Here is a 22,514-nt window from a genome sequence, read left to right on the forward strand (position 1 = left end):
GGGTCTTTAGAAATTCACAATTCAGTTTCCTTTCCTCCAAAGAACTAATTTCTAATTCAGTTGATAGTCTGTTAAGTTACTGCAAGGGTATTAATGTTATTCATATAAATGATAGGGAATCAGAAAACCTGAGATTAAATTTTGTAACCTTTTTAAGTCTCTACCATTTAAAAATCTCAGCTTGATTACTTTATGAATATGACTAAAATCCCATTAGCAATCATTCGCTGATTTCTTTAAGTGAGTATATTTCTCTTTCTTTCCAAAAAGCACATAAATTATAAGCAAATCAATTTTTTTTCAATATAGAGCTGTGAACTGTTATTTCAATTTTTCGATCAATAAACATTTGTTAAACTATATCATATATTAGATATTTTTGCAGGGTGCTGTATACCTTGATAAGCAGATGCCAAAGCTGGCTAACTCTGGCATAATGCATTCATGAAACATATTTGGATATCCAATCAATAAAGAGTGCATTCCCGGGTTTATCTCTGTCTAATAATTTGGTAACTTATAAGCAAACTTGGAGAAGTGATAAAATAATACACAAATTTTTGTTGCTAATGAGGGAGAAAGTTACCACTGGTTTCTGTGTTAATTTTGTACTTGCCTATGACATTTAGAGTGCAGGAGAGAAATTTCTTATCTTAAACTCCACTGGTAGCTGGCCCATGAATCTGTGATTTTCTTTTTCTATGTTAAAGAATCACAGCATTGGTAAGCTTTTGTATACTTGTTTGAATTTGGAAGAATCATCTTCAAAGTTATCAAATAACTCATTCAGTTGAGAATACAAAATGTGAACCAAAAGCCACAAACGGGCTATGAGCTTGTCAATCTCTTCAAAGATTAGAATCTCTAGTCTCTTTTGAAGGTGGCTTTCTGTACTTAAAGTGTCATTTTATTTTAATATCATCATGTCACAATTTCTAATAGAAATATACAAATCACAAGAAAAAAAATTATACCCTAGTGTTGTCTTTAAATAAAGGGAATTGTGTGTGTGTGTGTGTGTGTGTGTGTGAGAAAGGAGAGTAGAAAGAATAAGAGAATGGAGGAGGAAAATGAAAATTTTTGATTAAACTGAGTCATTAATTTAACTGAGCATGAAGTCTAAAGTTCCTACATTGATAGACTATTTTATTAACCTTAACACAATGATTAATTAAAGAACACAAACACAGACTGATCTGTGGACACAGACTTTACACCCTTGTATCAACAGCATACATTTTGGCGGTCTCTGTTCTATGGGTCTTATATGATTTGGCCATGGAAACAGCAGCAGTTGAAGCCCTCCTCATAGAAACAGCAGCAGTTGAAGCCTTCCTCATAGAAATAGCTGCAGTTGAAGCCTTCCTCATAGAATAAGGGTAGTTTCTCTCAGGTCCCACATCTGTTTAAAAGAGATACAGGTAGAGATATAAAAACAATTATGGCTCAGTAAACATTGGAAACTTAAAAAATGTCATTTTATATATTCTTTGTAAAAGGCAAGAATGTATTATAAAAAAGAAATCATCTAAGAAGAAACCTAGGAGAAAATCTAAGATTTGTATTCTGAAATTTGTTTTATATTTAAAATTTAATCAAGTAACTTCCTTCTTTTATCCTTTCTGGTGAAGAAAGGAATCCCCCTAGTTTGTTTTCTTTTTTAAAAAGATTTATTTACTTTTATACAAGAACCGGGGTACAGGCCAGATGTGCGGGAGGGTGAGAGGATTCACCAGAGACAGAGCGGGGAACAGAACAGGCAGACTGAAGAAACACACTGCTGAGGGGAGCAGCAGGTGAGACAGGAGAGGTTGCTTCACTAGTGGGATTCTTGCCTGCCGGCAGGGAAACCCATGGTGCAGAGGCTGTGGACAGCTTCACAGTGTGGCGCTCAACCACCTGCACCACCAGGGAGAGCCCCCCTGCCCGCCCCACCCTGCCCCACCCCCCTAGTTTTTAAAGTCCTATTTTTGAAACCTAACAGTAACACATTAAGTTCTTTAACAGCAAATATTTGACTTAGTTCTCAATTACTTCTTTGCTTAACTTGGATATAAATAGTAGATTGGGTAAAGACATGTAAGATTATAATACATTAAATAATTACTATATATTTGAATACTGAACACAGTTCTAGATATTTTTTTCATTAAAAATGCCACTAGTTGAATAATAATAATATTGTGTGCTAGGGTAATATGCTTCCATTGGGTTGGAGGCAAGGAAGTTTTCTATAGCATTGATGCCTACCTTTGAAGAGGTATAAGCAGCATGTGAGGACAGCTCCAGCCACAAAGCAACCCAGAGACCCAGCCATTCCAAGCCAACAGGACCAACCAAATTTATATTGGATGCCGAGAAATATATTATGCAAAACTAGGGAAGAACGTTCTACATAAACATCAACAGCATACCACACAGATCCAATGATTCCTGGAGCACCTGTAAAAGAGAGATGTTAAGAAAAATCCAAGTTTTTTTTTTTTTCCCAATTTTAAATCCAAGATCTGCCTATTACCCCAAATAGATATTATTTAAATGGATAATAATAATAATAATAATATAGATTCATGGCCAACTCAAATTTGGACACCTTATCTATATCTTCTTTTCCTCTTCCATCTTGCATTTCTTCAAAATATATTTCCATTTATACATAAAAATACATACAAAAATGTAATAGTGCAATGTACACCTGTTTGTGTAAACCTAAGATGATCATTATGGTTTTCTTTAATTTTCCAATAATTCCAGTGCTATTTTAATGTTGCATAAAGGAAAACATTGAAAACAAGGAAAGAAGAGTAAGGACACAAAATTGAGGACAAATAATACAGAACATATGTTTATCGATACTGATTTTTCTTTATTTAAAGGGTGCATCTTTAAGAGTATCCTGTTGCTTCTTGACCCCCACCTCTCCATGATTGAAATTATGCCACTCACTCAATCAGCACCCATAAAGAAACTATATTTTTAAAATCATTCACTTCAGTGTATTGGGATTAAAAACAAATTTATCTGAAGTAACAGTTTACCGTATTTTAAAATAAATCCTTATCTATCAATCCCACACCACATAAGAATGCACTAGGAAATTTACTCACTTTATAAAATTTAATTCCTGCAGATTAGTTTATCTGAAGACTGACTGGTTTAAAATGATGCCACTAGGGCCCTTTAACTTTAAAGGTGTAAGTTGCAAGTCAAGCATTAGATGTAATAAAAATAGGTAGGGAGTTGCGGGACAAAAAGCTATGTGTAATAATGTTTCTCAAATCTTTATTCTTAAAGTTTCACATTTTTTCCTAGGGAGTCTGTGTTATCTATTTCAGACACCATTTAATTGCATTCTTCTTCCAATTACTTAACACAAAATTTTAGGAAAGACCAGATCATGAATATATAACCTTTAGATAACAGGGTATAAATTGCCATACCTTTCGCTAATACTGTAACTAATAGGTTGAGAATGGGAATATCTTTTTTGAAACTTTGAAATAGATTATGACTATATATGTGATATACGGATGTATAGATATGCAATAGCTATATAATCTACTTTGCTACTGCCATACAAGGTATTGGATCTATACAACATATCTATATATCATACTAATTTCTAATGATGGCATCAAGGCTTTCGCCAATGTTGGTTATTTAATTTAGCCATTTCTTCAGCCATGCCTGCAGCAATTTTTTCATTGACATGTCTCCTAAAAATTTAGTTTGCTTTTTTGTTTAAAAAAATAAAAGTGGGGGACTCCCTGGTGGCGCAGGCGGTTGAGCGCCACACTGTGAAGCTGTCCGCAGCCTCTGCAGCACGGGTTCCATCCTGGCCGGCCGGTGAGAATCCCACATGGCGCAGCAGACCTCTCCTGTCTCGCCTGCTGCTCCCCTCAGCAGTGTATATCTTCAGTCTGCCTGTTCTGTTCCCCACTCTGTCTCTGGTGAATCCTTTCACCCTCCCGCACATCTGGCCTGTACCCTGGTTCTTGTATGGAAAAATATTAATAAATAAATAAATAAATAAATGTGGACTCTAATGATGCCTCAAAAAGTATTCTGAAGAAAAAACTGTACAGTATTAAGTGTTTAAATTTGTTAAATAGATTGCCACATACAACAGCTTTATCACCAGACTGGATGTGAGAATACATGTCTTAAAAAAAGAAATATCATTAAATACTTGTGATTTTTGATACAATCTAAGGATCACAGGGTCTTGACTCAGTGTTTGTATGGGAAATCTTAGGGGGACCCCAATTTTGAATGTGTGATGTGTTAAACCCTCTGCTATGAACTCATTTTGGATTTTCACAATAACAATCAAAGTATAAATTAATACCTAGGCTGCATCCTATTGTGCAGATTAGGAAACAATGGCGACTACTGAAGTAACTGGCCTAAAGTCTCATGTCATATGCAGATAGATGGAAAATGAGGGCATGAGTTTACAGCATACAGAAAAAGGTAACATTGAACTCACAGAGGTAACCAAAAAACACAACACACATTAACATAGGCTCCTGAAAAAATAAGATTTTAAATCTGTATGAACTAAGAATTAAATACACTTTTTTTTAATAAAACTCAAAAACATTATGAATAGACATTATATGTGTGTGTGTGTATATGTTGTGTGATCTTGGGCTAGATAAACATACTCAGTTTCATGTATATGTTCTTTATTGTGTTTTATATATATGATTTATATCTTTAGTATCATATATCTTTTTACATATATGTATTTACATCTAAAATGCCTATCTATTTACTACCCTACACTGCTCCCTGGTCAGTTTTGCAATTTTACATTTGTTTTGCTAGCTTTTTCCACTGCCATAAACAGAGATGTGAAGGTGTGCCCATTGGATTCAAACTTCATGCACTTTGATTTCTGTGACATTATGCTTCCTTCCAACGTGCATCAAGATCTAAAGAGGATATCATGCTGTCTATAGGAAGACTAAGTTTTGAAGTTGATGGCAAATTCAAGTAAGATGCTAATATTTTATTGTTTCACTAATAAACATGTGTAAAGTGTTTCTTAACCCATGTTTATTAGGCATACTTCATATAAGTCTTCATAATTCCATTTCTTCATCTCCTTCCTAAGTGAAGATAATATTATAATCTGTTTATTGCTACATTTATGATCAAATGGGCTGGTGCATGAGAAAAGCCTAACATAGGTCCTGACACAATTTAATTCACTGCCAAAAAGACTTGGTGGATTTAGTACAAGTAGAGAGGTGGTGGCTTAGGTCTTACTTTAAAATTTAACTGCAGGAAAATCACAAAGGAAATTATTTTAACAATTTAAGGAATTATATAGCTTTTGTAATGACTAAAAAAAGTTTGAGAACTTTGATCTGGGGTAACTAACAAGAGATTGATGAATTGATTCCAAAGCCAAAGAAATGAAGCTGGTAAAAAAAAAAAAAAAGAAATGAAGCTGGATAACATGTTCTTAATTCATCCAATCTACAAAAGCAAATCACATATGATTCTAAAATCACTTGCTTCAGAACACATCCTCTCCTTCACCTTTTAAGCCCTTAGAGGTAGTACATTAGTCCAGACTAGTACCTGCTATTAGCAATGTAGTTCCAGCAACATAGCAGATGCGGACTTTGATGGATGGTTCATCAGGAAGGAATTTCACACAGTTAAGACCCAGGAGCAGAGTAATAAATCCAAACCCAGCTAGAATGTCTGCAGTGATCATCAATGCTCGAGTTACCACCAACTTCACTGGAAGATGAGAGCATGTGGTTATGGTAAACTGAGGAAGGAAACATTAACTTACAGAGGTAGACAAAAATCATAACCACATATGTTAACACACCTTGCTGAAAAAGTTTTAATTTGCATGAGCTTGGAAATGAACACCCTTAATGTTTTCAAAAATCTCAAAATTGTTATGAAAGACTAACATTATTATTTGTTTAAATATTTATTGTTTCTTAGTTTTGCCAGCTCCTAGCAAAATGCCTGGCATAGACTAGGGACTAAATGTCTCTTTTTGACTTAATCTGAAATGAGTCTTGTTCACATGTATTATAGCTAAGCTGAACTGAAAGTAGAGTATTCATTCTGCAGAGGTTACCCAATAAATATTCAATGAATAAATGATAAGTGCATTTGTGAGACTTAAAAAGAAGAATTAAAAATAACTTCAAAATTTGATACAGGGGAGCAGAATCAAATACTTCCAAGATGTCTCTTGCCAATTCAGGCTGATGGGAGCAATGAGCAGAATTGTAGAAAAAGAAGAAATTTTGCTATTAAGTAAAAGATAACTTCTGGAAGCAAGCTCATATTTTCTCTCTTGCAACACTGCAGCCTTGCACTGTCAATTGAGGATATTTCAAAGCTATAGTCAATGAGCATGTGTGGTAGAAGGCTCAGGGAAGGGAAAGTCAGATAAAGAGAATTGGAATAATGATAGTCCTCTTCTGCAATATACACAATTTTAACTGAGAAAGACTCCTGAACTGTGAGTCCCACTGATGCTAAATTAAATATAGGGAAATTTTGTCACAAATAGAGTTAATTACCTGAAGTCAGTACAACCACATTTTAGCTGGCTAATGGAGAGAAGTAATAAAATGTATTCCTTTGTTAGTACTATAATTATATTTTACTTTCATAATGATTTGGGGATTCTTTGCATTTTTTAATAAGTTCTCTCAATAGTAATAGGTTACTTAGAAGAATATGGCCAATTTTCCTTATTTGAAATAAAAAAGAATATTTTGTGAACCATCTAAGGTGGAAATCAATGCATAAAATTAGCTCCTACCTTATTAATAGATGATATTTAATATATAATTATGTTATTAATATGTGAGTATAGTTGCTTCTAGAATGGAATTTTTTTTTTTTTTTGTGGGACCCTCACGGGTGGCCTGGGAATGAACTGGCACTGCAGAGGCTGCGGGCAGTGCTCAACCCAGTGCTCAACAGCTGCGCAATGAGGAGAGGCCCTAGAATGGAATTTTTAAGGCCACTAAATTTGACAATCTTTAAAAAAAAAAAAGGTTCAAGTTTCAAATATAAGCCAAGTCTAAGGCTCATTTTTCTAAAAATGGAGAAAAGAGAAATGTAACTCATTGTGTCATATTAGCTTTTACATTTCATCATAGCCTCTTGATCCCAACTGGTCTATACAAGTGAATCTCCTAGTCAGCATTCCAGGTCAGGTAGTCCCAATACTTTGAAGTGACTCCATTGAATTTGTTTAAGTTCCTTTTTACAACCTGGGACCACCCAGGGCCAGAAAAGCCATCTGTGTGGGGTGCTCTAAAATCACTGTGTGCCCTGGTCTTCCCCTTCCCTTGGGCACTCTCTGACCCATGATCTCACAGAGAAACTGTGAAACACAGGACTAATATTTAGGGGGTACTCGAAGGGCCTCATGGCTAACCCTGTTCCAAAGGCAGCTCTGCAAGCAGGCTGCTATGCTGGCCAGCCAGGCATTGCTGATTGAGATTTAGCAGCTGGTACTATTAATATTTCAAGTTAGTGGAAACTCAAATTAACTATTTCAGCAGGAACCTTTAAAAAATATTTAGCTGGGTCTGTATAGCTTAGATATCCAGGGTAATGGAGGTAGTTATTTAATTGTGACTGTAGGAAATATATCAAAGGCTAAAACTAAAATCCTACTCACATGAGTAATAGTTTAGGGGGTACAGATATATTATTTCCTTAGAATGCATTTTCATCCCTATTGTCTTAATAGTTAATACCTCATACTAAAGTATGAGGTAGAATTTTTAAAAGAAAAATAATGAATCTTTAGCATATTATTTGAAATTAATAGTTAAAAATATATCAAAAGAAAAATGTAAGCTAGAATAAGCAAAAAATAAAAAAGGGATATTTTCAATATAAACAGTATTTTTTCTGTGCAGTAGGCTTATGAGTGATTTTATTTTGCTCTTGCATAAATGTACATGACAGTATTTAAAAGTCTGAAAGATTTGATCTTTGTTTTTCTTTTCAGTTCTCACGATTGCATTTCTAGAACACCTTGTGTCCACATGAGTTTCCATTTTATTTATTAATTTACATATACTTTACATCATTCTTCATTTTTGTACAATGTATGCTTTCTTCTCTCAGCTATAGTCCCCCTTTCTCTTATAGGAGTTTCCATTCTTATGACCAAAGCATGCTTCTTTATAGACAGAAGTAGGTTAGCGCAGGGAGGGGAAAAGAGAGAGAATTAAGGAGACTTTTTTTTTTAAAAAATGAAATATATTACTTGGGAATTATGCTAAAATATGTTTTCGATTCTTAAGTCCTAAATAGCAGAAGAATGTATTTTAGAGTACTACTTCTTTTAAGTGATTTTTCTGGGACAGAAATAGCTGTTCAGGGGAAAAGTCACATTCCAAGGGTTTACGTTTCATTTATCTTGAAAAAAGGAGTTTCCATTTGGTGATAGCACCCATTATTTGCTTTGAAAGGGAGTAAAACTGAATTATTTTAATAAACAGCACCAGTATTTCTTGGCATTATTTGATGTTCCAAAAATTAAAAATAAATGTTATAGGGTAGAATTGAGAGAATTAAAAATAAGATTTTTAATTATAAAATATTTTATGCATAAAAATAGGGTCCTTGCTAACACTTAGTTATAATTTAAAGCTAAAGGTAAAGAAGATAAAGGAGTTGGGTTTTCTTGTTATAATGTATGTAGATATTTTTCATTCATTGATCCTTAATCTGTGTCTCTCTTTGCCTGTCTCTGTTTTCTCCTATCTGCCCCTCTACCTCTACCTCTATCTTCCTTATCAAATCTTCAAATGAAATACTGTAAACCTTGTAACTGAGCTAAATCAAAGCTAAAAGATCCCTCCAAAATGCTTTACATCTAACCCATCAATTCTAATCATAAAATCACAGCACCCTGAAGAATTTATTTCAGCTTTAACAGTATTTTCTATAAGCTGATTCTGTATAAGGCACTATGCCAGAATATATAAATACATGGAAAAAGATAAACTATGCTAAAATATGTTCAAATTCACATTTCAAAAATGAACTAAATTCTCAATCAAAACATTTAAAACTGAACAGAACTTTAATATATTTTTGGAGAAAAATACACACACGTATCAGAAACCTAAGTTCAATTTTCTAAGTCATTTTCTTCCTGGCAGTCAGGAGTCTGAAGTATACATACACGGGTGTTCTGCAAAAATAGAATCGTATTCATCACAGGTCCGAATTCCATCAAAAACATTTGTGACACACTCCCACCAGAGGCCTCGGCATTTTGTGCTCACCTAGATGTTGAAGAAGACACTGGGTGAAATAAGCGCACGCAGACACATTTTAGTTCCCCTTGATCAAAGGGAGAACTTGACTGTTGTGAATTTGAGAGCATAGTACAGTGGTTACAAGTATCATCAGAATTCCATTTCCAACAAACACAATGCATTTTAGAACATTTTCCCTTACAGACTGAAAATTATAAGCTTTCCTTGCCAGAACTGAATTTGTTTCCTGATTTGATGGAGAGAAATCATGTCAAAGATGGATAAAATCAGAATTAATTATATTCAAATGCCTATGGCTGGTTCTATCATAGTCATAGTGGAATACAGAGATAATTAATTTCATTTCCCTGTGCTGACATTTACTCATCAAAAAAATTAATATAACAATAGATGATAAATGTTGACTTCTTGAGTCTATTAGGGATGTACATTAATTTTTCTTCATCATGAACACTGTGTTCTATGAAAAAAGGTGTTATTATATATGAGGCTCATAAATTTAAAATAATTATCGAAGAAAGCTATACATTGACACCAACAAATGAATTATGAAGGTCCCAAGACTTCTCTTCCTTGTTGCACTGACAGATACAAATACCTATGCTATGTTATGGATGTAAACTTAGCATTAATTTCATACAATCTGATAACTATAAACCACTTTGAGTTTAAAATGCTGTGCAGATGATTCTGCCCACTTAGAGCTAAAAGGTAGCAGTGCCCTGAGTTCCCATACTTCATCTACAAACTGTAAGTCACAATAGATTTCTCAAAATGGTTAACATGCCAACAGAAAGTAGTTTCAAGTATTCTTAACAGAGCTCATGCATATGGAACAGAACTAATATGATTTTTTTTCTTTTGACTCAATTATGGATTTGCATTACCTTGGAAATCTTAGAGTAGTGCAGTAAGATTTAAGTAAGAATTATCTCGGAAAATGAAAACTTTCCCTAAAATATATATACATATATTAACAGAGCAAGGTAGGTAAAGAAACACAAAAGCAGGAGGTTATAATTGGTGTAGAGGAGAAAAGAAGGAATTTAATCTCTTTGGCTTATAAAAGGAAATCCTATCAAGGAATAAAAACACTAGAAAATGCTGACCCATGTTCTGATTTAAAGCTTTATTGGCAAAAAAAGCTTTACGTGGCAAATAATATCTGTTATGCATAAAATACTTACAATTGGTGTGAAGATATGATTTATAAGAAATATGTGTTTTGGTCATTCAGATGACAAAAAAATATATTTTTCGAAATTTGGTCTTCATCCACAGTCCTGGCTCACAGCTTCCAAAAGCCTTGGAATTTCCTAAGCGTTAAATGTTAAGATTGGCTTTTGCTATGTTTATGGGGTAAACTTTTGAAAACCCTTCAAGACATGAGCTGGTTACGAAGGAAATCAACCTGAGGATTAGGACTTTTAGTCTCCCCCTTAAATTTGGGAGGGGAGAGGAGATGGAGGTTGACATCAGTCTTAATGACCAGTAATTTAATCGATCATACCTGTGTAATGAAGCCTTCATAAAAGCCTAAGAGGAGCGCCTTCAGATCAGGTAGGGCTGGTGAGCATGTAGAGATTTGGGATAATGACACACTTGGAGAGCCCATGGAAGCTCTGGGCATTTTCCTCCATACCTCACCCTATGCACCTCATTCATCTCACTGTTGATTTTTACCTTTTAATGTCCTTTGCAATAAACTGTGGTCTAGTAAGTAAATGGGTTTCCTGAGTTCTGTGAGAAATCTTTAGCAAATTAATTGAATCTGGGCCTCCCTGGTGGCGCAGTGGTTGAGTGCTGGGCTGCGAAGCTGCCTGCAGTCTCTGCAGTGCCGGTTCTATCCCTGGCCTCCGGGCGAGGGTCCCACATGGCGTGACAGACCTCTCCTGCTATGCGTGCTGCTCCTCTCAGCAGTGTATTTCTTCATCAGTCTGCCTGTTCTGTTCCCCGCTCTGTCTCTGGTGAATTCTCTCACCCTCCCGTGCTTCTGACTGTACCCAGTTCTTGTATAAATAAATAAATAAATCTTAAAAAAATTGAATCTAAGAAGGGTGTCCTTGGAATCTCTGATTTATATACAGTCAGTCAGATGCATACGTGATAATCTGGTTTGACAACAGGCTCCTGAATTCCGAAGAAGGGGCATTGGGGACCTCCCTTCTGTATTCAGTCGATCAGTTGATCAGTTGACTAGGTGGCAGCCTGAGGCCTGTGTAGAACTTTCACCCAGCATCTGAAATGGAAGGCAGTCTCGAGGGCCTGAGCCCTTTAATTGTGGAATCGGATACAATATCTGAGTAGATAGCGTCACAATTGAGTTGAATTCTCAGATACTCTGCTAGTGTCTGAGAACCGTTATTGGAATGGGGCTGTCTAGTTACACCCTGGTTGGAAATTGGGTCCAGGAACCAAGTAATGCAATTGGTAATGATGAATAATTCTATATTAAACCTATACTAGGAAACAGTTGCTCTTTAAACATGCCATTATCTCATTCTTTGAAGGATTCTGTAAAATATCATTATTACTGTTTATTTTATAAATAAATAGGAGGCCTAGAAAGTCAAGTAATAATCCCAAGAAAGTATAACAAGTAAATGGGGAGACAGGACATAAGAATAACCATCTGTGTATATGCTCTTAAATATTGCATTACACTAAAATTTTTTTTTAATCCAAATCCATTTCAGGCTAACATACTCTAAAATGGAAAATTGGAAGGTAGCTTTATGTGAAACAGTAAATTTAACTTTAATGTCTTCCTATGGCCATTGTTCTACAAAACCTCACTTTAGCTTGCTCTTCCCAAGGTTAAAAATTGAAGTGATGTTCTGGAATTCATGGAATATTATCTGACCTGAAGAATGACAGAGACCAAAAATGTAATAAAGAAAATCCATCTTATTAAATTTAACACAATTTTTAAAGAAGGATGTGCATTTACATATGCATAAAATGTAATCAACAGTTGAAAAGATATGTATTTTAAGTATAAATTGTGTTGTTGGCCACATACTTCTCAATTTATCTGAATAAAGAAGATAATGACAGAGTAGTTATAAGAATATTATAATCACACATATAAATTTTTTGCTCAATAAATATTAGATGCCATAGGTGCTTAAACATTATATTAACCTGAATAGTGACTAGCTAACTACAATGAAAGTGGAGAAAGTTATGTATCATGAATGTGGCCTCCCCAAGCATATGTTCTTGTCCTATCCCCCAGAACTTAATGGCTGTGATCTCATTTAAATGGAAAAAGCAACTCTGCCTATGTAATTAAGGATCTTGAGATAAGACAATCATCTTGGATCACCAGACTAGGCCCTAAATTGAATGACAAGTGTTGTTATAAAGAACCAAGTATGGAGAGACAGCTACAGAAGAGAGGGAGGCCACATGACCACAAGTAGCTGATACTTAGTGATGTAGCCACAAATCAAAGAATGCCCAACTTCTTCCAGGAACCAGAGAGGCCAAAAACCGGTTCTCCCCTAGAGTCTTCAGGAGAGGCTGCACTGCCAACACCTTGCATTCCAACTGCTGGCTTATAGAGCTGCAAGAGTACACATTTCGGGCCTCCCTGGTGGCGCGGCAGTTGAGCACTGGTTTGTGAAACTGCCCGCAGCCTCTGCAGCGCCGGTTCGATCCCCGGCTGCTCCCCGGCCACCGGAGGAGGGTCCCACATGGCGCGCAGACCTCTCCTGCCGCCCGCTGCTCCCCTCAGCAGTGTACTTCGGTCCTTCTGCCTTTCTGCTCCCCGCTCTGGCTCTGGTGAATTCTCTCACCCTCCCGCGCTTCTGACTGTACCCAGTGCTTATATAAATATATAAATAAATCTTTAAAAAAAAAAAAAAAACCCTTTAAAAAAAAAAGAGTACACATTTCTCTGGTTTTAAGCCACTAAGTTGTGTTCATTTGTTATGGAAGCCATACGATTCTAATACAGTAGAGGCAATTGGTACTGAACTATTATAGCATAGCAGAAAACAGACTTTCTCATAGCCTACTGCCCTTCAGTCTCTCACTTAACAGGAACACACAGAATCCAGTTTATTCCAACTTGAGCTAGGTTATGCGGATTTTAAGTCACTGCTCTATAATATTGTCCTTAATTTCTTGCTAACTCATTCATTAAAATTAACAAACCTACTACAGACAATCTTGCTATATGTGAAGCTATTCAGAAATGTGCTGAGATATAGATGAATACTTATTTTACACTGAAAGGAATATTTATTTTTTGCCAAAATAATCCAGCAATGGTGTCATTTTCAAGGCTATTGATCATTTACTTGCAATGACCATATTTAGAAAAACAATGAGCTCATTAGAGGAAACAAGGAATCCAATTTCATTAGATATTAATGCTCTGGGGCACACTGTTAGATTGCTTGGTATTCACACTCAGTTAAGGTACGTGAGAATAGTGGCTGTAATTAACTAAACTTCTGTGTTAATATAGCACTTACTGGAGACACCCTTTAAGGTGCCTTTGTGCACAAAAGACAAGGTTAAAAGATTCTATGTTATTTATCATATTTAGGAAAATCCTCCCCTCTGTAATACATAGTCTTTTCTAAAATTGTTGTAAAATGGCTTGTTAAAAACTCTTTAAAAGGCATGCAAATCTAAGTTCTTGAAAGTTTTAAGACAAGGTTCTTAAAAAAGCAGACCAATGCTTAAAATATTATGGTTAACCTTTCTTAAAGGGCAAGAAATGCAAAATGTTAGCTAATAATTTTTATCTCATAGTGTCGTACAAAAGAAGAGTCTAAATTTAAGCTTTCTCTTTTTTAATGTGTGATTTATGTATTAATAAATGACAGGAAATAATGCAAGAGGAATATTTACATTACTTCAGTGAATATTTGTTGATACTGAAGTGAGGAGGGGAATATTCTCTCTTAGATGGGGACACATCAAGAGTCATTTTTATTTCCCATGTGGAATGGGAAGTGTCCCAGGAAAGGTGATATGCCCAATAAAATGTGTGTTATTTAACACCTTATTCCTCTAGGTAAAGTGGAAAAATCTAAGAGCCAGAACAATGCCATCCTTAGAATTAGCCCATTCAGGGAGAAACTATTATTAAAACCACAGGGTTTATAGTGATTTGGTGTCAGCCTGGACCCTATTTACTATACTGACTCTAGAAAGTCTGTACCTTTAATACTCAGGAGGAGCAAGAAGGATGTCACTTGGGAAAAGTTTTAGGACACCATGGTGATGACTCTTTTCAGTTGAGTTTATAGAGGCATAAATTAGTTCTTTAATCTTGGAATTTCTTATTCTGAACTATTTATCAGTCTCTCCTTAATTTTCTCTATTTAAGTCTTTGTCAGTTTCTCTTCTCTGTCATTCCAGAAATATTTATAAGTAGCCACACACAATTTTTATCTGCATTGTCATGTTTACTACAGTTTTGGGGGTGCACCTCCATATATTTTATATATTTTTTGAGAATTAAAGAAACTTAAAAATACTTTAATTAAATGGCATTTGTTCCTTCTCCAGTCATGTATATGTATATATACATACACATATATATACATATATATTCTGTACACATACAGTAAACATAGTAAATATTTACACATTGTTAGTTGAATTACCAAACAACATCTTTATTTGTCAATATGCATTACAAATGCATATGCTTTGGGATTTATATGTAAATACATGTGCAGTTATATGAAGAATGCATAGAGCAAAAGAAAAAGAGAACAAGCCATGAGGACATTATTTTTGTAACCACCTTATATGCATATTATAGGAATTATAGTTTTCACACCCCTTTACCATCCTTGTGCTAATATACTTTAACACCAAAGGTGTAACTTACCTTTTCCATTATTTATTTAAACACATTTGTTAATATGCAAAAGTTATAATAATGCCATGTTTTACTACTAAAGCTTGAAACATCTTCAATATTAACACAAAATGCAACTGAATATTTCTATACAAGGATTCTAAACTTTCAACATATTTTAATTTTTTACTATCTCAACTTGTAAAAGAACTTAACTCAGGCATTTTTAATGATAACAAAGCAAGATTTAAATCAGCATAATAGAATGCCATCTTTCCTTTTATTCTTTTTTGTGGCTCTGCCTGCTTATTCGTGAAGCTCTCACAAAGGTACAAGTGGCAAGAATGGGATAATGTAGGTCAAATATAATTTTGTGACCTTTGTCATAAGTTACCTAATTTTAGTGTCCAATCTAAATGTTTCAATTTTACCATTTAATTTATTTAAGCCACAATTAATCATTTTAGAGTGTGTTTCCTATGGTAGCACAACTTCGTAGTGATTACTACCCACTGACAGAGAACACAATTTATATTGAGTGAAATGATTATAAAATACTCATTTCTACTTTCCCTCTCCCTTTATTTCTTTCTCTTTTGAAGTACCAGAGAGAAAAGCTATATTCTCCAGACCAGTATACACTCTTCACCAACTTTATTATACATCCCAGGAGATGAGATCCTTATTCCTCTCTTATTAAAAAGAGAAATGAAATTCATATCTTGAAAGGATTTAAATTGTAGCAAGATAAAACATCGTGCCTAAAAAAAAAAAAAAAAAAAAAAAACGGTGCTTCTCATCTAAGGTTCAAGCCAGAATTCAAAAGACAGATTACATTATATTGCATTCATTTATTCATTATTTTAATAATTATGCCAAGTATCTTAATAGATGTCTCCATCGTTTCATGTTAACAAATGCTCATGACTTCCCATTATGTGAATGTCAGTGCTAAGTGCTGAAGGAGATCACGAGATGAATGAAAGAGTATCTGTAGCCTCGAATATATGCTGGGGTTTGAAATCAATTGTCAAGTAAAACTAGAATATAAAAAATCAGAGATCTTGCTAGATATAATCATTTTAATATTTACTTTATGTCTGAAAGAATTGTATCACTAATGCAAATAAAAATCCTAGGGGAGAACCTGGTTATGGAGATAAAACTAATTCAAATGTGGGACACTTTCATTTGAGGTAACAAAATTTTAAATTATGACAGTGTTTGGTGTATAGAAAGTTTTTAGTAAATAATTAACAAAAGATTAACTGAAATATGGAACAATCTTGTGAAAACATTTTTCCTTCTGGTAATTAAGAGACTAGTAACTTTAAGAAGAAATTACTTTTCTATTACAGTGTCAGTAATTTAAACTTACATATCTTATGATGTAGTTAACATTAATAGTGTCATTAATTCATAATTTCCTTCTAAAGTGTATTTTAATAGATAACTTACACTATTTGTCTCTATTGTGTGAGTTATTCCTTAGGTTAGATGAAAAGAAATCAGTTACAAGTATAAAAATAGACAAAGCACAGTTCAGAGAAGTAAACAAAATTTCTCCAAAAGAATCAATAGCAAAAATAGGAACAGAACTTAGAGTTCATATCTCTCTCCAGTAAACATTATACAAAATGCCATCTCCTCTTCCAGAATAAAAACAAAACAATAAACTGTAAGTAGACAGTAATATATCTAACATTTATTGACTGATTTGTATTTGGCTGGTACTGTGGTAAATGTTTTCAATACACAAACTTGTTTAATTCTTGCAAGACATTTATGATACACATATTATTATTCTTTCTGTATAGAAGAGGAAATGTGGTTTATAGGAGTTTGAACATCTGTCTCAATTCATTCTGCTAACTACTATCTGAAAGGTGGGATTTCATCTTTTCATTTTCATCTCTGACATCAGTCCAACATGACAACTTCTCCACAATAAAGCACTGTGGTTCTGGTCCCTCCAGGGGCTGCATTATAAATTATGTGAGAAGAAATGAGTTGGATGGTTCAGAGATGTGGCTCCTTGATGACTTGTGTACAGAAACTATACTTTTTTTCTTCCATTTACAGTTTAGATAAATGATTCCACCATTCCTCCAGTTGGCTCAACCTTGACTTTTCTTCCTCAGCCTTATTTCCCTGCATACAATCAATGATCAATCTTATCAATTCAAATTCTTTAGTTTCCCATAGCCACACATATCTCTATGTTTGCTGCCATCTTAATGCAGAACACCTTTATTTCCTGTCTATGGCAAACCTCCTAATAGGTCTCTATTTCATTTTACTGTTTCTGAACATTCCCCACAAGTAACCAGAATAATTGACCTTTCTAAAATACATATATATGTTTCCATGTAGTGAAGCACACTTGTCAAGATAAGATCTATATTTTACATGACACACGAAATCACTTTATGTTGGAAAATCTTATCATAATGAAATATGTACAAAGCCACATGCACACACAGCTAATGTACCTGGATCTTTACCTATACCATTTCTTCTGCTTGGAATACTCTCTACTTTTGCCTTTTTCACCTGTCCTTCAATCCTAGTTAAGATATTTTGTCTTTGTTGATTATCCAAAATTAAGTGTGCTGCCCACTTGGAGTTATTTGTCATATTGTACTCTAACTGTGGTTCACCTGTCTCCCCAGGACATGAGGAGAAACTTAAGGAAGATCCACAACGTGTTCTCCTTCATAAACCTACATCCACCACAGTACTAGGGAGACAGTAGGTGTCAAGCACATTGGTGTAATGAAGGAAGATAGAAAAGAAAAATGAAAAGAGAAAGGGATAGATATAAAAAGGTGAATTATAAAAGGAGGGGGACAAAGAAGAATGGAGAAAAAGAACAGAGAGGACAGAAAAAGGAAGAAAGAGAGAGAGGTGAGAATGGAGAGAAAAAAAAGGAAAAAAGAGAGGAAGGAGGAGAGAAAGCAAGAAGGAAAACGTAAAGAGGAAAGGAAAATAGAAAAAATCATTGGGAATTACAGAGAAGTGGAGAACATTCTATTTGAAATATCTGGGAGGCCCTAGACATGCTCAGTACCTCAGTGACTGGCCATCCTTTGGAAATGCAGACTATGCAGTAGTCAAGGAGTCTTGGTGTAAAAAAAAAAAAAATTAATGTAAACTAAAAAGAATCATAATAATTGAGCTCAGCTTCCTCTTATAATTGAGAAAACTGGGTCAAGGACATGAGGATGTAACTTGTTCAACAAAAGGAGCCTAAGAGACAAACACAGCCTAGGATGATCTCAAAATCCAGTGTTCACACCAGCCTTCCCAGAGACACAAATGAGTCAGTGATGACAGGAGCAGGCTGGGGGCCTAGGGCTCTTGGTTCCTGATTTGGGGCTGTGCATACTGCAATTCTGTGTACTTTTTTTCTTTTTTCCTAACATACTTAATGCAATGAAATTCACTGTTCAGGCAGGTATAAACAAGGCAACAAGGGACCTCCCTGGTGGCTCAAGGGATTAAGCACAGCACTATGAAGCTCTCCGCTACCTCTGCAGTACAAGTTCGATCCCCAGCGTAGGCAGGGAGCTAACCCACATGGCACAGCAGACCTCTATTGTCTCGCTCGCTGCTCCCCTCAGCAGTGTACTTCAGTCAGTCTGCCTGTTCTGTTCCCCACTCTGTCTCCGGTGAATCCTCTCAACCCCCACACCTCTGGCCTGTACCCCAGTTCTTGAATGCATAAATAAGTAAATCTAAAAAAAAAATAGGCAACAAAATAATTTGTAGTATCTGAGTAATTTGTAGTAAGACAAAAGAATACTTGAGTTCCTTGTTACTGAAGTTAATCTTCTAAGAAGCTCTAAACATTTCCTCACTGTACATTGGCCACATGTCCTCTCTTTTGGAAAGGTCCTGCTGCCCATTTCTATTTTTTTAAATGCTTTGCATCTTTTTGAGGTTTTGTTCAAATACTTTTTTCCTCTCCAAGACCTGCTTCAATGTCCATGACAGGAAATAATCGTTCTCTCTTCTTTGCCCTAATGGTACTTGGTTCATTTCATTCTGACATATGAATCAGCCTTTTTCAGAGCTTCATGTGTATATCTCTTCCTCACTAAATGTACACTTGAGGAGGGTAGAACCCATTCTTGCTGCATCTTTGCCTCCTCTGGCAGGATTAGTACAGCACTTTTATATGTCACACATTTCATGTATGTTGTGTGTTGAACAACAAAATCTATTTTCCAACTCTCAAGCCTACATCATTCTAAAAAGCCAACAAAGCTAGAAATTCATAATAGTTGTTTGTTAAAATTGTCCATAGCTATGTTTTTTTAAAGCACTTTTATTGTGCCAACTTTTATCTAACAGTTGGTTAAAATGAGCTAAAATAAATGACCAAAGGTGATAAATGAAAGAGGAAGGAAGCAAGGAAGGAGAGCAATGTAATTAATTTGGGAGTATTGGAACCTTCAAATTTATGATAAAGTATGATTTCACATGCTGGTCAATTGAAGAAGCAATTATTGTGAGAGATCACTATCCCTTTAAACATTGGCAAGTTAAGAGATTGTTGAAAGAGAAGGGGGTCTCATTTGTTAAAGGGCTTTTCTTTTCATTGGAGACTTCTTCAGGAATATTTATAGCAAAACTAACCAAGTATGAAAATAAGAAAGAACCTTAGAGATACTCAGTAAGTCTTGACCAAGGTTAGCAAGGATTTACAGAGCTAAATAACCCAAACTGCTCATTCCATTCATTTTAACTAGAAGTGTTCTTGCACAGAGCAGATGTTAAATTGGTCTGATGGACTGAAATGAAAGCAAGAAGCCACTATAAATTCTGGGACTCCCAATCTCTCTCAGCAAGGTTTGGCCCTTTCTAAGCTTCCATTTCTTATCAAGTCAAGTCAGCAATTCCATCAGTGTAAGCAGAAAGATTTTCAAATTGTTTTATAAAGTCTCTTAACAATGTTTTTTGATGAGATTTTGCATATTTTAAAGACATAGTTTTAAGTGGGCTCAAGTTCTAGCTATTTCTGTAGTAATCATCTAATACTCGCAATCTAGACCTTGACAGGCTAGTGGCAGCGGACTGCTATTTACTACACTTTTCCCTAAGTGCTGTTTAAAGGGCATTTTTTTCATTCACCACTTATGTATATGGCCAAATAAAATGCATCGCTGGCCTCACATATAACAGATATTCCTTACAATAGTTCAATCCTATCACAATTTTCAGAAATATAATTTTCTAGCATGAAGAACTATTTATAACTCCATTGATTTTGAAATGTCATGTAGAAATCAAAAGAAAATTAAAAATAAGAAAAACACAGCAAAAATAATGCACATAAACAGCAAAATGCAAAGATTATTACTTTCTATTTCTAACTCCAAATTGAGAGACTAATAAATAAAACAGGGAGAAAAATAAACACACTTGCTCTCGGTTATCTTCCCTAAACTTCATAAAGGTGACATTATAATATTTATTAGGGTAAATTGTTCCCTTCAGGACAAACATCATAGAACAAATTGGGTTGCAATATACTCTTTATTTGAGTTCCTGATATATTGTTTCTTTTCCTTACCTAAACTTTCCTAAACCTTACTAATGAATAGTAGCTGATTCCCAAGATTTGATTTTTACTCTCTGATTCCTTTAGCTATGGGGAAGGCTTTTAGCCTTCAAAATTACTTTTTTCTAACTTTCTCTAGTGAGAAAAATAAAATCCTCAAATTTAAACCATTCACCCATCTCTTGTATAACAAAAAACTAAACCATCTCAAGGACAGCTCATTCCTAATAGTGAGGTTCTTAAAATCCATATCTGACCTATGGAACACAGTGAACAAATATTTCTCCTTTGGAGTCTTTTCTCCTCCTTGGAAATGCCTTAAGACAATATGTTTCTACTGAATACCCAATTGTGTGTATGTATGTGTATATGCCTGTGTGCCTTGTGTTTGATTACGAAATGTCTTAGATCATCACCCTTCTTTAAGAAAGTCTGTCAGGCTTCTCTTTGCAATTTGTCTTTAAGAGAAATGATGTTACTGGAACACTATTCAATTTGTAAATGCAGAAAAGACAGATGTGACTTTTTGAACAGCTCAGTAACAGTAATTATGTAATTCCCTTTGTGTGAATATACCTATATAATTAAAGAGGGATTAGTCCGCTAACTCATCTGTAAAATGGGATGGTAACTATACCCACCTGCTAGGTTAGCTATGAGGATTAAGTGAGGGAATAACACCTAGATGCAGTAAGCAGTATGTAAGAAGTAAGACCATACATGTGGGCAATTATTTCTGTCACTAGTCCTAATAAAAGAACTGAGGCAGTGAGGCTTATTAATTGAGGTGGGCTTGGGTCAGAAAAAGAACTTGCTGACCTCTTACCTCCAGAGAATCGTCGGCATTTACCATCCAACAGTCTGTCCAGGTGGCCACAACCAAGAAGCCAGTAGAAAAAAGGGCAAAGAAGCAGGCGACGTACTGAAGAAGATCCCTCATCTTAGCGAGCAGCCTGCCTGGAAGGGGCACGCGGGCAGCCGAGGTCCCAGGCCCACTCAGGTATCTGGAATGCCGTCAATCTTCTGTGCTTCTGGAAAGTGGGGGTGCGGGAATGCTACTTCTTTACTTTTCCCCACAACCCGCTGCAGGCGTCTTAAAATGCGGTAAGAGTCATAGGCACAGGCTGTTACCCACGAAGGGGTCCTGGAGGTCATTATCCGAAGCAACCAGCCTCCAATCAGAAGCCAGGGCAGGGAAAGGATTGAGTATGTTTGGGTGGGGGAGAAAGCAGCCCTGGTAACGTTTTCGGCCCAGACTGTGGGTTTATGAGAGATGATGGTCTCCGAGGCACGTGCCAGTACCAAGATGGAGAGAAGTAAGAAGGGCGACTCCGCATGTTGACGCTGTAAACTGATCTTTCTCAGGCCCTCCAGGGAAAGTGAGCTATTTGCCTCCCCCTCAGTAAGGAGGCTACACGGTTGACTGAGTGCTATTTTATTATTGGGACTATTTTAATATTCCATGACTACCTTAGACAGACAGGCCACTGGTGAAACTATGCTAAACAAGTGCTTGCTCAAGGGAGTTTGCATTCCAAAGTGTTGGACAGAACAGCCTCATGAAGGGTTTCCTGCACCTGGGCCCCAGCTAGAGCCAGGACACCTAACCTTTTGACACTAAAGAGTGGGGGAAAGTGTGCATTTTAATCTGCACAACTGTGGGTATAAATCCCTGCTCTGAAACTTATAGGCCGAGGGCACTTGGGTTCTAGTTTTTGTAAAATACGAGTGTTAATACCTTCTTACTAAGATGTTTATAAGAACTGAGTAGTATGGTGTCTGTAAATCATTTAGTTTGGTGTCTGAAAAAAAATTTTAAAAGCTA

The 22,514-nt window shown here is 35.5% G+C and overlaps 1 protein-coding gene across 1 annotated transcript; it reads right to left on the bottom strand.

The window, feature by feature from the left end:
• Positions 1-1,211: 1,211 nt before the first annotated feature.
• CLDN16 (claudin 16) lies at positions 1,212-21,629 on the bottom strand (the record flags this gene model as incomplete). The annotated part of the gene is made up of 5 exons (XM_084232699.1): positions 1,212-1,402; positions 2,251-2,442; positions 5,593-5,757; positions 9,200-9,302; positions 21,516-21,629. 5 exons carry the CDS (start codon positions 21,627-21,629, stop codon positions 1,212-1,214), a joined length of 765 nt encoding a protein of 254 aa, XP_084088825.1.
• Between the last annotated feature and the right edge of the window lie 885 nt (positions 21,630-22,514).

This window comes from Talpa europaea (genome assembly GCF_964194135.1).
Source record: "Talpa europaea genome assembly, chromosome: 4".
In the NCBI taxonomy this organism is placed as follows: domain Eukaryota; kingdom Metazoa; phylum Chordata; class Mammalia; order Eulipotyphla; family Talpidae; genus Talpa; species Talpa europaea.